Source organism: Hesperophylax consimilis, chromosome 14 (genome assembly GCF_061612785.1).
Source record: "Hesperophylax consimilis isolate HC1 chromosome 14, BYU_Hcon_1.0, whole genome shotgun sequence".
NCBI lineage: Eukaryota > Metazoa > Arthropoda > Insecta > Trichoptera > Limnephilidae > Hesperophylax > Hesperophylax consimilis.
In genome coordinates, this window is record NC_142849.1 from 299368 (window position 1) to 319255 (window position 19888).

At 34.1% G+C, this 19888-nt stretch overlaps 1 protein-coding gene across 1 annotated transcript in view; it reads left to right on the forward strand.

The window, feature by feature from the left end:
• Cad89D (cadherin 89D) overlaps window positions 1-19888 on the forward strand; it is a 68023-nt gene that overhangs the window by 23544 nt on the left and 24591 nt on the right. Inside the window, exon 2 of the mRNA XM_089639397.1 lies at window positions 10262-10361. Coding sequence (XP_089495523.1) covers window positions 10262-10361 — 100 coding nt within the window. The remainder of the gene's footprint in view (window positions 1-10261; window positions 10362-19888) is intronic.

Consider the following 19888-nt stretch of genomic DNA (forward strand, 5'->3'; position numbering starts at 1 on the left):
TTCAGATGATTTACATTTTGTGTAATTAAAAATATTAGAAATTAATGAACCTACAAGTATGTTCCCATCTGACAACTCGATCTTGCTGTGTACATTATTAAATAAAACGTGTTTGTGTTTATTTCTTTAACTCTCTCATACCGTGCGCATATTTGAAAACACATATAATTTTTCCTCCCTATCTAGAGCGAATAGAAAATGGAGGTTTCCATTTACTCATTTTTGCTGGCATTACTGGCCTTGGATTTTATCTAGGTAGGTACAATCAGGCGGCAGCCATGTTAAATATATATGATATGTATTTTGAAATCAGGTTTTTGTATTTAACTTTTACTTTTACTTAACCCCTTAAAATTTTATTTTTGAATGTGTGTTTTGAAGGTTTATTGTAATTGTTTAATTTGTACGTACCCACTTAAAAAAAAATTAATTACTGTATTTTTGTATTTATGTACGATTTGTTATAAAAAGTGAAATAATCAAATAATAAAGAAGTTGAGTAGCAATAACAACTAATAAAAACTACTTTAAAAAATATAATAATTCTACAAGGTTATCGATTATAAATATATTTATCACTGTCAGTTTTAATTCAGATCTGTAAGAGATAAATGAACAAAATATGATCTGGATTAAGTGACACCCATACCTACAATAATGTGCATTATTATTGTATGAGGTGATGCTTACAATTTATCTTATTTTTACGTTATCATTATCGTTAGAGTCTATGTTTGCACTCCAAACTTACTGGAATAAATACCTTACTCAAGTGTCATAAATAATAAGTAGTGTAGATAAGTTCCTCATTAGACAAGACTGAAGAAAAAATCATAAAAAAATAACGAATCAATCCAGCAAGTCATATTATCTTTCGCTCATTATTTTATTCTGGGAAAATATGTTCTCGTACTGCACGCTATGTTTATACTCAACACTTTCACATTATATAAATACCGCCGAAATATCTACTTTGCCAAATCAACAATACGAAACTATGAATTGAATAACTGTACTGGTTGTATGTAAGCATGTCGTTGGATGAATAAAATAGCTCTTAATGCACTATTTGGGGAAAGCATATATTATTTTCCTAACATCATCATGGGAATAAAGAATTCAAGGTCGTCATCTCGGTGTTCTTCGACTCTAGTTCACATGTCAGAAGCCCATAAGTCTCTAAAATCAGGAAAAATATTAGATGATTTTGTTATGGTTCTGCAAGCGATTTGTTCAATTATCTCTTAGATTTACGCTTTTTAGAGAAATACCCAAAGTGTAAGTAGAAAATTCCATAAAATTTGTTGTTTATTCGATCAATGAAAAATAAAAAAAAATCCTAAATCATTTGATTTGTCTAACCTGTCAATTTCACTAATGTATCCGTCTAGAGTAAAAATGAGGACTTGTTAAATTATACCAACACTTCGTTATGCACAATGATTTTTTTTACGTATGTAAGTATATAATTAACCTTTTAATAATAATTGATGCGCTGTTGCAAACTCAGAGTGAGTTAGAAACATTTAATATTATTGGAAAGTTACATTTTGAAAATAATTCGAGATTTGATTTCAGTCAACATTTTTTTGTAGTATTTTTTTTAGTCAAACTATTGCTAAGTTTGCTATTATTAAATAAATATAAGATTTACGTACTAAAGATTTAATTTTTTTCTAAATATTTTATATTCCGTTATATACTTCTTCGTAATATTCAGTTTGATTGAAAGAATTCTCTCGTTTTTATTTCTAAAATATTTATGTTTAAAGATTTACTTGATACTTGTTGCAGTATGAATTAAAATTAGTTATTCTAAAACTTTTTGTGATCCGCATTGTAGAATATTAAAATTGAGTTGTATTTATAATAAGCCTCGGAGTATATAATAAGTTCCGGAAAGAATGTTTTAATTTGTAAAATCTGTGAATGTATTCACCTATTCATTAAATTGGTAAACACATGGAACTAGATGACGGTAGTAATTATCGCATGCATAAAGGGGCGTAGCTAGAATACCATTGTTTCAGGGGAATGTGTTTATACTTCCCTATTTAATGCACGATGAAATAATAGTAATACCCATTCATAAATCTGAACATGTCGTTAAAAATAGAAATGATAATATGGTCGTTTAAAATAATGTTCCGTTATTTGCAGACACGTGAATTCCGGAAAGACCCGTGTGTTGGTGTGAGGTGGGGGTGTGACGTCACGCGGGCATTCACCGGAGACGTTTCTCTCCATTCTTTGCAAACAAACTCCTTTCCCAATCTTCGCGGGTCCATTTCATGCGGCTGTCACTTTCGTTTTCTAACTTAAAAATCACTGTCATTACCTACAATAAGTTACGCGACTAAAATAATATATGCTTATTTCCGATGCTTAAAAAAATGTCAATATATCTTTGTGCTAAACAGCATATGTATTTTTCTCCTAAACAGGAGACATGTACCTACCTTGTATGCAAGTTTTGCAAGTCATAGCGTAGTTTTACCACTTGCTCGCGTTCTAGTCACATTAAAAAATATAAATGATATTTCGCGCTGCCTACTTACCCGAAAAAAGGTTTTTTTGTTAATTATGATTACTTGGTAATTTGGGGTTGTTTTAAATAATGCAAAAACAGTTATAAATAAGGTTTGTATAAATATTTTCTTTGAATTTGCTAAAAATAAATAATCCGATCAAAGAAAAAATTATTCGGATTGATCGGATTATTTATTTTTAACTCATTCAAAAAAATGATGAAGGCAAGCAATGTATATTATTTATTATGTCAGATTACGAATAACCTGAGAATATGTGCGTGCAATCGTATTACTATCCCATTAGGCACTTTTAGCGATAAATGTTTCGTGTGCAATGATCATACATCAATGGCAATAGGAAGATTTGATTAGCCGAGGATTGAACACTGAGTGTTCTTTTAACTACTCGGCCACTAACCATTTACCAATATTAATTCGTTCGTTTTTTTATTAAATTAAACGAAACGAAAAATGGTACTTATTGCACGAAAGTCCCGACTGCCCGCAGCGAGAGGTGAGGTGCGGCTGCAGTAAATGACGCGGGAGAACGTTTAGTTATCAAACATCGCCAAAGTCATACCAAACAACATTTCCATTCTATTTACTGTTCTTTCATCGGGGCGACGCTGACCATTTTTATATTTCTCTTCTACTTTGGAGTGTAAGAATTGTAAATTGGTAAAACACATTAAAATTAATTAGATGGGCTAATCAGGAAAAGAGGAACAAAACAACCTGCGCGGAGCCGGAAGCACATTCGGTGATTTGTCATTAAATGAAATTGACAGTATACAGGCAACTTGCATTGTATCGGTCAGTGATTGAGTTGAAATCGCGTATGGGCCCAGGCGTTGTGCGTTTAATTATTTGGTTGGAGTTTTTATGCCACACTGTGGTTTTACACTTTTTCGCTTATTTGTAAACCGGGAGTGTATGTCTATCTTAAAAAATATTTGTTTTAAATTACTCGTCATTTTTCCAATGGTGCGCAAATTGCTGGCTACGTAACAAACAAACGTAAAAAACTTCACTACTTATCCCAAATCGGGTAAACAAAAGTTCGAGCCAGTTTCCATAATTTAATATTTTGTTGACACTTTCACAAATGTGTTATAATTTAGCCATTCCTTTCAATTTTATCTCTACGCTACGCTCTTCTATAGAGATTTGATATAATATTTGTGTTCTCTGCCAGTGTCACCATGAAAATAATTTCTAAAATCAATCTAACAGTGGATTTTTTAAAATCCCATTGTTTTAAGTATGAACATAAATTTGAAAATAATATTCAGCATTACAAATGTATATGGAGTTTTTCAAAAATTAAAAGTCGTTTTTATTTAATTTATACGGAAAATTAAAGTAATTAATAATTTATATTTCATAAAATTTGACCACTGTGCGTCGGTTTGGTATGCAAAAGCGCGAGGAAATTGTTTTATGCTTGCTTTTATTTACTATTTTATTTTTATTGAATACTTAAAAAACAGTTTTTTTTAATCATACATACGTCACTAACCTGTTCTGTGATCTACATTTATTTCAATATTTTTCTGCTATGTAATTGTAATTGTATGTAACTACAAGTTTCCAGGAGCCAATCATCACAGAACCAAAAGCAGTCCGTTCGCCACCAAAGCGGGGCACATAAGCGGGGCGGTAACTGACATCAAATGCACATAGTCGTTATGCAGACGGCATAAGGTTCAATTCGCAATTCCAAATTCGTTGAATGCCTCCCGTTTTATTTCGTTAAAACAACGTTACAAATTACAGGTTTTATTTTATTTTGTGAAGTACAGGCACAAATATATATAAATGTTTTTCGATCATTTTGTAAAAGACTTAATTTGCCACATTATACAATTAAAACTATATCCAAAAAGGCTTTCATAAGTTGAGTTTTTTCAAATGAAAGTATTTTTAAGGCCTGATACTTATTTTGAGCTTATAAAACGACTTAAAAAATGCTCGATTATTGATAAGGTCAAGATGTGTTCTACTCGCTGTATTTAATTGAAGCATCTATAATATTTTAAAGAGATCAATTTTTCAAACCAAAAGCACATGATTTTACATTATTTCGCATTGCAGCGCATATTCAGATTCAGAAAAGTCCTATAGTGGACAGCGTTGTAAACCTTTGCCTTTTTACCTTTCTGCGCATGGTCTGGTTATTTCAATGTGCGCTCTTCGGTGGTCATATGTGCTGCCATAGTTTATTCAAAGCATTCTGATGCCAAAAGTATGTTCACGTGGTTTCCCCGTCGAAATGATACCCAGATTTCATGTTAGGGAGAGTCTAGTAATTTAAACATCTATGGTGAAACACTTTAAGCCACATTTTTGGGTACATTTTTTTCCGTAGAAAAAATGAAATAAAGAATTAATAGTCTTAAAAGTAACAACATTGAAAAGGATTTTTTGCTGATAGTGGCATTTTTTACCAAAAACAAAAATTATGTTTAACCACAATTTTTTTAGGTTATTTTAAAAAAACCGTAGATGAAATTACTCACCTCAAAATATTTGATAATTATAAATAGAATAAAAATATGTTACATTAAAATTTAGAAAAAATAAATTATCATAATCATATACTTCAAGATTTTTAAAATTAGTTTTATGAATCCGTAAATATTCGTTTTATCGTCTACTGTAAAGTTTCCATTTAAAGGATTAAGGGTTATATTTTTTTTAAAATTCACTTTAGTTACAGGGAAAACCCACACAATATTCAGAATCTAGCCTGTGACCTTGAGTTGTCCTGGGACCACCGGCTCACCGCTCTACGGCGGAGGTTGTCGATTATAGATTCAAAAAGATCCGTTTCCATGTAGAGAAGCAAACCGGTAATATTGCATTAGTATATTACCGGTAGTGTTTAATGCCTTACCCTCTGCGTAAATCACATAGGAAATACTGGGAATGTGAACGAACATGTCGAAGTAGTCAGATATCTACTTGCTTGGTAAATCTTGGAGTAATAAACGCGCAGTTTTAAATGGATATTATGCTCAGATATTATAATTAAATGTCACGATTTGAAGCGGTCTTTGAGTCCAGGAACGTGTAGGAAGCGAGTGAACTCTGGGGCAGGTCACTGGCTCCGCTTACTGCTCACTCTATCTCAGAACTAGCCACTGTAGCCATATAGCCAGTAGCCAGTTAGCCAGCAACCAGCACAGGGTACGTCATAGCATCCTAAATAAGTTTGGACTTCTCAAGAAACCAAATTAATTAAATATAGGGGAATGATTTGTTTCTCCCAAATATTTTTTCAGCGCTAGTACTGCCAATCGTTAAAATCAATGTGCTATTCGAATGTGTTGAGTGTATTCAAATTATTTGATATATTTGCACAATACGTTACATAATAGAAACATTGCGTAACATTGTAATTATGATCTCAATGAGTTGACATAAAATCAACCCGGAAAGAAAAATATAATTAAAGACTTTCATATGTAGATATCTAATTGAACTAGTATTACTTACACTGTGTGCCGTATAAATTAGATTTATTATAGAATAAGTGAAATAACAAAAACACACAAAAAAACCGATGAGGAAGAAGATTTTTACAATTTGGCAATCATTTTAGTAGGTACCTAGATAAAAATTCTGGGGTGAATAGGTAGGTACTCGTAATACTGTACGTATTTAGAGTGAAAAGGTGATACAATGTTAGTTTATTCTCTTATGAGGTATATCATAATTAAACGGGGTGTATTCGTGTGCATTGCTTGTTTATTATAAGGCAGATATGATTTGCATTTGAGGATAATAAAATGGGAATATGTTAGTTTGTAAATAGATGCCTTCAACATGTTTTCCGGGTAGTAACTTGCACATCAGTCCGAATCAGCTTTTGCAACAAGTTTGTTGCTTTTACTGCCGATTGCGTGACAAAACGATAAACCTCAACTTACTTGTAACTCAACTCAACTAAATTAATTCAATCTGCTGCAATTGTGCGATGTGCATGTACATTTTATAATGTACATTCTCATTAATACTTCAAACGCCTTTTCGCCTATTCCGAATATAGACAATCTTCTAATAATATATACCTATATACTAGTTGATCCCCCGCAATGCTTCTCCATTGCTAATGTCTTTCTCAAGCGCCAACGACTTCTATCACCGTTCACCATTGTATACCACAATGTTACTGTTAAAAAACTACATTATATCGACTTCAAATCCACTCCGTATCCTCATTACAGTGCTATCTTTCTTGAGATGTTGCGATATGTATTCCTTGGGCGTCCCCGACTTTTTCTACAATCTTCTGGCACTAATAACAACAAACTTTGAACATATAATTTTCAGCGATATCGGTCGACTAATTTTCGAGTTTTGCGAGCACAAACACGCGCAGGCTGAAGATGTTTTTTTATAATTATTCTTTCCCGACTTTATGTCCGGGTTAAATCTTCCTTACAGGAAAAACTAAACCCCTCCACACACTTTTCCACAAATGATCATCTAGTCAATCAACATTATGCAAATGCATTATAAATACAAGAACAACACGTCAACTCACCAGAGATCAAATGGGAAAATAATTCACCAACTGGGATAGGGTTTGGCTCGGTAGAACTTCTAACTGGACCTATAAATCCCAGTGATCCCTCAATATAAATATTTAAAAAATCTTTCGTTATCCTACGTGTATTTTAAATGAATGATTTTAAATACACGTAGGATAATAAATATTTTATGTTAACATAATTATTATTAAGATTAGAAACCAGTTAGAATTTAACTCAACCACTTGGAATGCATTTTATAATATAAGACGTCGTCCTGCCACAGACCTTCTATGTACGAAAGTAAAAGTTGTCGTTGTATGTATTTTTGGATGAGAAATCTGATAAAAAATAAATTTCTTTGAATCATTTTTTTTTAGATCTCGACAACAGTGCCACCTATCGGATCCACAACTATCTTATACTCCAAGCTGAAACCAACCAAACACATTCACTAAATTTCATTGATATCGTTTGGGCGGTTTTGGAGATAGCGTGTACTAATACAGTGACATATGATTTTTATATATCAAGATATCTACCTTCATAATATTATATATATTATATTTCATCTTTTCAATAAAGCTTTCCGTCTATCGGGGTTTGAAGTACCTACGTAGATTAAGTACCTACGTATTTAATATCAATAGTTGGTATTTATAGTACCCAATGAGTTTTATTAGAATTAATTTTCTATAAATTGGTGGTTTTGCACTTTTAATTTGTTAGTTTCAAAAAGTTTGAAGCTTTACTATTTTGATATTGTTTGTACAAAACATACAATTAAATAAATACATTCAGTTGCAGGTATAAGATATGCCTAGTGATATTATTACAAAATTAACCAGAAAGACAAGATTACATAGCTTACTAAATATAAAAAGCCCGACAACCTGTACAGTAGGTAATAGCTTTTTGTACAAATACTATGAACTGGAATAAAATATTTGCCCGACGTTTTGGATTGGAAGATTTGTGCTCTCAATATCACACTCACTGTTGGCAAGCCAGAATTATTATTATTAATCAGAATCGAAATATGCGTGTTTATTGTAGAATAAGATGTAAGACACGCATTTTGATAAATGTTGTAGGTTGGATAACCATATTGTGAAGCGCAATCAGGGAGATTTTGCTGTAAATAAATCGAATTATTATTATAAGCACATAATGTAATAAAGATTGTTGAGTTCTTCAGTTCGGAGAGGTGTCTGTGTGGGTGATCAGTGATCTCTCATAGCACACAGCGTACAGCATAGATACCTACTACAGCAAGGCACACAATGCGCTGCGAAGGTTCAAAGACCATGGAAACTGAGTCAAGACGTGGGAAACTCACTTGACCCCTCTTCTCTTCCTCTTTTCATTTATCTTCTTTCAAATCAAATGGCGTCAAATATCTTCTGATTCATTTTTTTAACAGGGGAAAATTCCTTCCTGTAACAATGAATAGTATAATGAACAATTTAAAAAAAGAATCCAGGCGTGTCATTTAACAAGGAAACATAAAAGAAAACAAATTTAGTACATTAATTGACTATAGAAATACAAGTTGAAAGCTTGAGATGGCATCGTTGCTGCTTTTCGCTTTTTGAGAATCGTACGGTGAAACATGAATGAATAGAATGAAAAGAGGAAGTTTATTTGTGACTTGTAAATGATCGAGCGTCTTGTGAATGAGATGATCCAAAAATAATGCAAGGCAGATGTAAAAGGGACCCTCAAATGTGAAATTAATTTAAAACTATGAATTGTAGGTAGGAATGGCTGCGAAAATTTAATGAAGCTAAATCTCGACGTTCAGTTGTTTATAGCGGGACATACACGAGGGTCGAGGACACGCAAACAGTTTTACTTGATAATTTGAATAGTCCTCCAGTAATATATGTACCGTTGACGTAGTACTGGTCTATATGCTTTTACCGCATTATTTACCAAAGTGATTCTTTCGGCATTACTTCCTCTCTCTGCCCGCCTAGAACGCCGAGAAGACAGAGGTGTTGGTGTGAAGTGTACGCGCTATTCATTACAGCAGCTGCTCTCCGCCGTCCGTTGTCATCTTCCGCAAGAAGCAATCATCACACACCAAACCTCTCACTTTTACAATGTACCGCCTGTTTATCTTTAGAATACAAATTGTACGTTCTTGCCAGAGATTAGCATCTTCATAATAAATTATCGTGAACCGAATGCTAGAAGTTAGAATTGAACACAAGTGAACGGTGAACTATGTGTTGCAACCAATTTAACTACCTATCTATTTTATTAGCAATCTTACATATTGATGCAAATATTATATGGCCTTAAACAAATACATTAATATTAGCTGTTAGTGACCCAGGTAGTAGGTAATTATACCGTTTTAAAAACACATTAAAGACGCAGAAATAAATAAATATGATTGGTCATTTTGAAAAGAGTTGAAAAGTGAACGTTTTTTCAAAGGTTGCAAGATGCCATTAAATATATATTTAAATATTATTCCTGATGAAATGCCTAAGACCTAGTGCCTGTTGATGTAATTGATTAAATATTATTCCCGAGGTAATGCCAAATGCTTAAAGCCTAGTGCCTATTGATTACTAATGCCAAATGCCTATAGCCTAGTGCCTATTGATGTAATGGATTAAATGTTATTCCTGATTTAATGCCTAATGCCTAAGGCCTAGTGCCTATTGATGTAATGGATTAAATGTTATTCCTGATTTAATGCCTAATGCCTAAGGCCTAGTGCCTACTAATGATAAAATGTTTTTTTTTATGATGTAATTCACCCTTCATATTTTATCACTCGACAACATTAACATCAACACAATATTAAGATTTGTAATATCTCATATAACAGATTTTGAAAGCATCAATGATGAAATTTGTCTTTTTTCTCTATGGACGTTCATACTTTCAGCAACAAAATAATCAAACGTTTGTACAATATGGTCGAAGGTTGACATTTGCAGAAAGAAAACATTATTTTCTAGTCAATATTACGCTCCAGTGCCGCTGTTGAATGAATGGCCGTGTTTTGTATATCCTCCCTCTTACATGTATTTTTTTCTTTGAATGGACTCTCCACACGTTGAGGTGTCTCTTCACAGCATTCTCAAATAAGAAATAAGCCCAGAGGAAAACTCTTTGGCACCTGTCTAGAGTCAATCTGAAATGATACAATTATAATGTGGTAAATGTTAATTTCAGGTTGCCAATTCTTTCCCGCTGGAGAATATCTCCGCTTCGTGCGGGTCCCGGAGAGCCTGCCCGTGGGAGGACAGGTGCTCAGTATAGAGGTCCATCCCAGGTAACTAACTATTCCCAGCTGTCTATGTCAGGTAAATAAGTGTCCACATCCATAATTCTCTTCGCAGCCTCCCGCCGCACCACGTCTATTCCCGGACCAACCTCCTTAAAAAAAATTATCTAACATATAAATTACGATGTTTGCGTATATATTTTTTGTCAAGTATCATTATCACGCGCTATCGCAACAGTGTAATGAGATACGGGCTTGAATTAAAGTCAATATAATTTGTATACTAATATTGAATTGAATCATTGATTCTAGAAAGAATTATGTTGTTTAACAGACTTTTTAGAATATTTATTAATATTCATAATACAAACAAACAAATAATCTATCATAATCTTTCAAACTTTAAAGCATAACTTGCAAAAATTGTATTTTAATAAAATAATAAATTAACGGCAATCTATGAACGCGTTGCATAAGCGTAATTTTTTTATTGTAATAAAATAAGACTAATTGTTTACATTCAAAAAAGCTTATGATTTTTCTTTTGATTTTTCCGTGTAACTACACGGACACATATGTATCATTAGGATCCGAAAACTAACAAAATTTAACTCCATTATTAAGAAAAAGGATAAGTGTCAGACGTTGTTTTTAAAACTAAATTTAAATCGTGTGTCCAGTATAACGTGTGAAACCATTGTTGATTTACCTTTTCTATTCTTCTGTGTTAAAAAAACTTTTCGTCAACAGAACATTGAATTTAACTCGATGGATGCAGTGCCCACAACATTATATATTATGTCGGTAAAATTACATTTATTAGGTTACGGAGTAAATAATGTATCAAGGTAATCGTTATTTATTTATCGAGTATTATGTCGTGTTGCGCTAGGTACCTCATTCATCAGCCAAAGTTTAGGACATTGAAAGGGACCCGCAAAACTGATTGTTGAAAAAACCTCTTTGGCCGCACGCGTCAAGACGCTACATTTATTTTGAAAACGATTCTAGACCCTCCAATGTCCCTACAGCACGATTGTTAGTAAAAAAATAATGTATGCATAATATGATTTAAGATTTTCACGGCCAAAAGTATTTTTGTTATTTGTTTTGGGGGTGTTATGCCGTGTTGCGCTAACTCCTTCTTTAGCCAACGTTTCGGACAGCATTGCAGTGTCCATCATCAGGGCAGATGTGTTATTTGAGGTTGAGTGATTTTGGCCCCGCTTGAGGGCCAAGTAGATCTGTGCATTATCCAGCCGGTGCTCCCACACAGAGGCGACATACGAGACATGCACCACGTACACATCTCTATATAGGAGGAGAAGTGAAAAATATAACTAGGCTTAAATACAGTAGGTATTGTAGAAAATACAACAAAAATATAATTAGGCTAAAATACAGGACTGTACTTATTACAACAAAAATGTGTTTTATTTAAATGGAATAGGTTACCATAATTGTTGTTGCCCACAAAAGTTATTACACTAAATAATAACCATGAAAACGGTCTACACCTAAGGTGGACTTTTACAGTATGAAGTGTTTATTTTGAATCGCGAGAAGAGAGATAAGATTTTGAAATTTTAAATACATGTTCAGTTTCGGTTAAGCCCTGGATCTCCGCTCCGTTCTCCGCTTGTCCATGAGGTCATCCGATTCGGCTCTGTCGTTTTCGCTCCAAAAAAATTATCCCGAGAGTTCATCTTGAGTATGTCAGCACGTACCTTATCAACTAAATCGACGACAGCAGTTGGTGATGCGAGGTCAACTCCACCCCTGTCAAGCTTAGAATATCGCAACACTCATCTGTATAAAGGAATCAATAAATTCACAAAGAAAAAAATGTGTACCGCTAAAACCGGATACGAAATTCTATAAGAAAACTCGTTATCCCTACAACATGTGAGTTACCTCTCATCGACTACACGAACTTAGTCTGTCGTGCAGCATCTATGCAAATTAGTTTTTTTATTTGGTTTTACGCTCAGCCGGGCTTTTAAATTGATTTTAAGAACAGAATATGCCTAGTGATGTATGTACTTATTGTAAATTGATATTTTTTATAATACTGTTTACTTATGAAAAATCACCCCAGAACGCTGTGAGATGTTTATTTATTTGATTATAGTATTCATAAACGCATTAAATATTCGATAGTCCTATATTACTCGATGACAAATATGCATCTTGGCAGAAAAGGTTGTTACGAAATAACAAGAAACAATTCAGATAAGAACTGTGATGCCTAAATAAATCTAGGTTATTTTTATAACTTATTATATTTAATTATTATCTATCTACGTAGTGTATACTTTACTGGTAATAATTCAAACATAAAATAAAATCAGTTGAGCTAAAAATAATAATCATGTCAGTGTTATCTTATTATATATAAACTAAGATTCTTTACTGATTTTCTGAAATTTTGTTGTTGTCTTTGTCAATACCTTTAAAATTTGTTGTTTATGCATCCATCACTTTATTTATTAGCAGGGCCGGCACTGAGCCGAACAACGCGCGACTGGCGCTAGTATGGTGTTATCAGCGCTTTGGCTCCTTTGCGTTTTGATAAGTGGGCGCCCGGAGCGCCCAATTGCGCCTGCACAGAGCCGGCCCTGTTTGTTAGTTAAAGCCTATGATCTTACCGTTATTGCCTGCCCATTTATTGCCAACGGGCCTGCATGGTTGAAATGCTAAAAATTTAATTTAATTAATTATTATTTTCATAAGTACGTATTGCGTTTTTTTCTGTGAACCGGGTCGAATTCCGTAGCTATCTAGATGCGATGGAAATTTGGATCCCTAAAAACATGATGTGATTGGGTCAAATAACTGACCCATTGATTTAGTAAGCCGTCAGCCTTAAACCATGTTTGTTCAGTACCTGAGTAGAATATTATCCGCTTTAACGATGTCGGTAGGTACATTCGACTGCCTAAGAGTTATGAACATTCATTTAACAATGAACTTATAATGCTTCCAGGTGGATTTATTAAAATAACGTTCCGGTATTATCTACATACTAACATCCCGATGATGTAGAGATGAGCATAATAGCCTTGTCTTTCGAGTGAAAGAATGATTGACCTCTTTGGTAATTTATAATATAAAATAAAATACTAAATCAGCATTGAAAAATAATCGATAGATTCATACGTCAATCACATATTCATATGCCAATCATATATTCATACGTCAATCATACATGCGTTAATTTTATCTCGGGTCAGTTAAAAAAAAAGTAAAGCATATTGGTTACGCGTAATACTTATAAAAGACTTTCCTCCATGGCCAAGGTTAGAACTGTTTGCTAAGTGTGCAACTCCTCCCAGAATGGCGATATCCCGCTACGGTGAAGTAGCGGTGAAGAACGAATGAAGAGGAAGAAGTGCACTACCTCCAGCAGGGAGCAGGTGTGGTGTGGACGGTTGCTCCGTTAGGTTGGTTGGCCGGGAGTGCAATGTCCGGGGAGAAGAGAGCTCGGAGGGCGTTCCTGCTTCACACGAGGTCGTCGCCGAGCGTCACTCCTTCGCAGCTCGCGGATCGTGCCTGCGTGGTGCTTTTCACAGTTCCAACTAACGGCTAACACCTTCCCATGTAAATGAATTGACAGGTGCTTCCAGCCTTCCTTAACAGCCATCCTCATATCTCTTCATTACTTCCTTGAACCTCCGAAAACATTCCCTGATATGTAGAAGCCATAAATTCCATTTGCTCCGGACGTTAGGTACCACACCGGGCTTTGCAATTCAGCATTATTTCCAAATATTATCACGCTATTCCGCGGGATTTGCAAACCGTACACCACACGAAATTTTTTTTATTTATTTTTTATTGTACATATTAGTTTTATAACACCATACATATTTATATAATTTAAAACTTTTTACAGTTTGAAAATTGCTTCATAAGCCAAAATAACTATCACACAATAAAAAGAATAAGCGGTGATTGTTGATGGAAATCGATGGTTTTTCTTCCATTTTTTGAGGCTTACTTGTAGCCATCGTATTGTTTATACTAATTCTACATTAATCCAAGAAAACAACATTACCTACCTTCCAGGTTCACACCAGCTACGGTTGCTCAAATTGCTCTCCTGAACAATTCACCTCCAGTGACTTCACCTTGTGCTCCAAAGGCTCGATATGAACTATTGTGGAGTATCCACATTATTCTATATCCCTATTTGTTACCTTTCGTAATCTTTGTATACCTTTGTCACCGGTGTTCATTTTATATTTTGACAGAGATACTTTGCGCTATTTCATTGTTATTTGTATGTAGGTATTTAAATTTCAATTACAATGCTGCAAATATAATGAGACAAATTTCGCGAGCTGAGCCACGAATTATAGGGAAGGGACGAAGCAACCGATTTCATGACAAAAATTTCATGTGTATACGCAGCATTTGTATAAGTGTAACTCGTAGCCTTTCAGGCGTAAATACTATGATAATAATATTGAATGAAATAAGCTCTATCATAATATTATACAGGCATGTATGGTAGAAGAGTACTGCAATACGGTAAAGTTTACAAGCGCGAGTAGCAAGTTTAGTAGCGAGTGGTTGTGGTAGTAACTGGACTGGTTCTACTCGCTACTCACTCACCGTTAGTGAGTGATTAGACTACTGGTGTACACTGTACAGTGTAGTGTCCGGGCTCGGCTCGAGGTTAGGGCGGGTCGGGACTCCGCGAGGCTTCGACTGCCCAAATTATTATTAAACTTCAACTAGGTACCGGCTAACACCAGGCGCGAGAAGATTCTGACCCATTTACCTCAAATCTGATTGGGTGTTTCTTAGGTGTTCCGTAAGTAGGTACTTCTCTTGACTATTTTTACATAACTGTAACCATCAGAATCGCATTGGTATAATATAATCGTATAATATGTTGTTTAAAAAAAAAAACAACTTATAAATTATGATTTTTTTTAATTACCACCAAACACACCCGGTCTCCATCATCGACGTGACTTTTATCGAAGGTCAAATGGAAAACCTGGTCGAGTGATAATCTGGAGATAGGTTAACCGGTAAATCGTCTGCAATAAATAAACGCTGGAGAATGTTGCCCACTATTTTAAGAACATATATTTTAAATCTTTTTGATAATAAAACTTGAATGTCAGGGATAATATCCACGGTATAAATATACCGTACACAATAAAAACATGCCACAGTATATATGAATAATCACACACCAGTAAAAGTTTGAATAAAACTAACAATTAATAGTGGCATTTGACCATAAAATGACGACAAAAAGCATAAAATTAATACAAGCTCTAGAAGGAGATACAAGTACATACAAAATATTATAGGTAAACAAGTATAAGTTGACTTAAACAGATTCAAAGTAAGAGTTGAGTTAAACAGATCCGCTATTATTGCGTACCTATTACTAACTTCATGTAATTTAGGTACAAACAAGTGTTTGAAATGCTCAGTCCTGGAATTATTACATTTAAACAGGGTTTTAGAACGATATAATATTACACACCTAAGTAGTACCTAAATACGATCCCACTAATACAACGGTTTGCCCAACTGTTTATGGCATTATCGGTAATAGTTTTTGCTAGAGTTAGTAGAAAGTAGGTAAATTGATTATGACGATTCGTGCTTCATTAGCAAATATCCATTTCGATGGCGAACGGGAATTTCGTAATTATCTCATCATTATTCAATTTGTGGCTCGCTAAATCAACGCTAGATTATCTACTTATTTTGCTAGTACCGACCTTCTATCTATTACTATTACCTCTTCCTACCAGTCCCGTAGCGTTTGCACGAATTTTTATTTTGTTGATTTGTTTATTTCAAAGACCAGTGGTGTTTCGGCCATTTCCGAAAACAAGGATTTGGCAGGTAGTTTAGACAAATTCATTTACCTGGCTGCGTCTGTATTAATTAAATTAAAACACAAAACGAAATCACATCAAGTTATCCAGGTCCAGCTTCTAGAATGTGTATGTCATAAAAACATATATTTTATTAATTTTTTTTTTTTTTTTTTTTTTTTTTTTTTTTCGGAATAACTTTATTGAGTAAAACCTCAAATTGTAATATTTAAATATTGAAGACAATATTAGTGATTTTTAAACGAAAATCTGAAACAGAAAAATCAGAAAAGGAAACGGTCACATCTGGGACTCGAACCCAGGAGTCCCAGATGTGACCGTTTCCTTTTCTGATTTTTCTGTTTCAGATTTTCGTTTAAAAATCACTAATATTGTCTTCAATATTTACATATATTTTAGCATAGGTACATATTTAATAATTTGAAACATACAGTAAGGTGTATTGTGTCGCGTTTTTCAGACATTCAGATAGAAAAATGTGCTAAAATTATGAAGTCAGAGCTCCACGGTCCGAGTTTTAGTTAATTTTCAAATGCATTTTTATGCTCTAATATTATCGGAAATTAATGATTTTTAATGATTATAATTGTTGACATTTTATTAATTGGGTAAGTAGCTTAAAAACTATCATACATCCTGGTTCCGGAAATGTCCTAAACAAATTGTCAACCAAAACGTTTTAAAATGTGAAATAAAACGATTAGTTCTACATTTTCAAAACATTTTTAACAAAAGAAGGCAATAATAATTAAATCTCATATTTTTTATCCACAATATTTTTATAACTTTCGTTTCCTACGGTTAACATCGTAACGTGTATGTCGAACAGCGCAATTGGAATTTCTAGTGGGGGCACAAAATAGAAAAGTAAAACAAAAGAACGCCTTCCAAGAATTAAAATGATGGTTTCCACCGACGACGGAATTAAATGAAAGATAAGATAAAGGTACAGAGAGGGCAGGTTCCCATAGCAATACTGGGCACTTTAGCTGCATCGGCTTAGCCATGGTTTAGCCTAGAAACAACGAGATCAAATTACATAGTCGCAACTACTTTAGTCAGATTGAAATAATAATGGTTAGTACACACGCAAAGCTCACATCAACAGATAATATAAAGCACAATAGCGCTCGCCATACAATCCCATACAGACCCGACACACGTAAAAAGATAACGCGCTATAAGTGTGGTTCTGAACTTCGCTAACCGAATTTATTTTACGTAACCGCTCCCGACGCGATATTTGAAAAGTTATGCGTCCCCCTCTCCGCCGCAAAAAGGAGAGGGGGTCATTTTAATTACGGAGCTACCAACTAAGTTCCGTGTTCCCTTAGTAAAGTTGTCACTTTGACAGATGAAATTATGTTCCTCGGCCGCTCTCGAATTCAACTGACCCCCTCTCCTACCATAGGTACAAATATTTGATAGCGTCGTGTGTCGGTAGAAAAGATGATGCGCTGTACATTAACTTTTGATGTGAGCTTTGCGTGTGTACTAACCATAATGATCGCTTGTTAGAAGTAATGGTGCTGCCACACGCAAAGCTCACATCAACAGATAATATAAAGCACAATAGCGCTCGCCATACAATCCCATACAGACCCGACACACGTAAAAAGATAACGCGCTATAAGTGTGGTTCTGAACTTCGCTAACCGAATTTATTTTACGTAACCGCTCCCGACGCGATATTTGAAAAGTTATGCGTCCCCCTCTCCGCCGTAAAAAGGAGAGGGGGTCATTTTAATTACGGAGCTACCAACTAAGTTCCGTGTTCCCTTTGACAGCCATGACATAAGCAGCCTAATAATGCATTTCTTATTTATTATGTTAGCTCATATCGTCTCATGTGTGCTAGTACATTTAGAAACATAAAAAAAAACTTTATTTGGCAAACATACTTAACATATATTTAAAATATAAATATAATCGATATTTGAATTTGAAGTAAACAAATTTTCGCCCTTTCAAAGTTAATCATATTTTTAATCTCACTATGTTTATATGGTAATATCATTCGGTTTTTTGATAAAAGTTGGACGGCTTAGACGAAAGTTTATTTTACAATAATTTATTATATGTCGCTTTCGTCGATCGGCGTGCGAACTGCGAATTTCCTGATTCGACGGAGAGGTTATGTCAGGTTATGTGAAAATGCGCTATTTACGCGCAGATTGTTTAAAATCTAAAAAGTTTATAAATAGCATTTATAATTATATAGTTGGCGGCATCATCATCTGAGGATGAGCTGTCCAACAGATCCAGCAATAGGCGACAAGTATCATCCATTTCGAAAACGTGCTCAAGCTGTCAGTAAGTAAAGTTGTCACTTTGACAGATGAAATTATGTTCCTCGGCCGCTCTCGAATTCAACTGACCCCCTCTCCTACCATAGGAAGAAATATTTGATAGCGTCGTGTGTCGGTAAAAAAGATGATGCGCTGTACATTAACTTTTGATGTGAGCTTTGCGTGTGGCAGCACCATAAAGATTACTGTGTGTAAACTAGCGGTTACTTCGATGTTTCCTATCAGATTGTCATCATTCTGTCCATCTTTTCTGCATCACGTTTATTATATTTATCTCTTGATAATAGGGTATTTATCTACCGGGACGAGACGGGATTCACTTGCGAAAATAGGGATTATTATCAGTAATGATATAATGTCTAGTGTGGAATGTGTGCAACAAACCCATCATATGTTTTAAATATTTTAATATTTGAAACTGTTATTTCGTGGTGGAATTCCATTATAAATATATATAAAGAACACAATTTTAAACTTTTTTCCACTTGTTTTTATTTGACTGTGACCGGTTTCAGCCTGTTAGGGCCATCTTCAGACTGGTACAATTTTTGTCTTAAACTAGGGTTTATATACATAGGCGAATTACATTGAGGGGAGGGGTAAGATGGCCCTTACAGGCTGAAACCGGTCACGGTCAAATAAAAACAAGTGGAAAAAAGTTTAAAATTGTATTCTTTATATATATCCATCATATGTTATTACAATTAAAATTATTATTTAATTTGTGTCCCCAAAAATTATAATCGAACGATTTTGAACAAAATTTCTATTGTTATTATTTTATGTCACGACTTTCAATGTATTTGAATGGGAATAAAAATTTTTAAAGAATGTTTACTTTATGTAATGTGTCCGTGTTGTTAGTAATTCTTTACAAAATGTTGAAAATGTTAAATATTATTTACAATAGACGGTAAAATAGTGCCAGGAGAATGTAAAAGAGAATTAAATAAGACGGGGCACAATCAAGTCAATGAATCAAATACATACCTACTAACATGATCTTGCCATTTCTGCAGCTGTTCATGATCTATTGATCATGGTAAAAGTCGGTACATCACAATATAGGTATAATTCCTTTGATAAAAATCTGGAAACTCGGTCTACCGATAGAAACTATAAATAATTACAACTAGGTACTTGATGAAAGAAAAAATATTTAACTCTAAAACAGAAGACTTGTTTCCGACTTGACTTTTTAAAAATTATTAATAGAATTATACACAGCCCGGATTTATTTAGTCTAATCACCTTCAACATACCAACTAGAACTACTTGATCGAAAATCTTTTTGAATTTCGACAATAATATCAGGACTGAGTCATTTAAGTATCTAGAATGCACTCAGTTTGCAATACTTTCGCAGAAATTGTAGATGGATTGTGGAAGATTATAA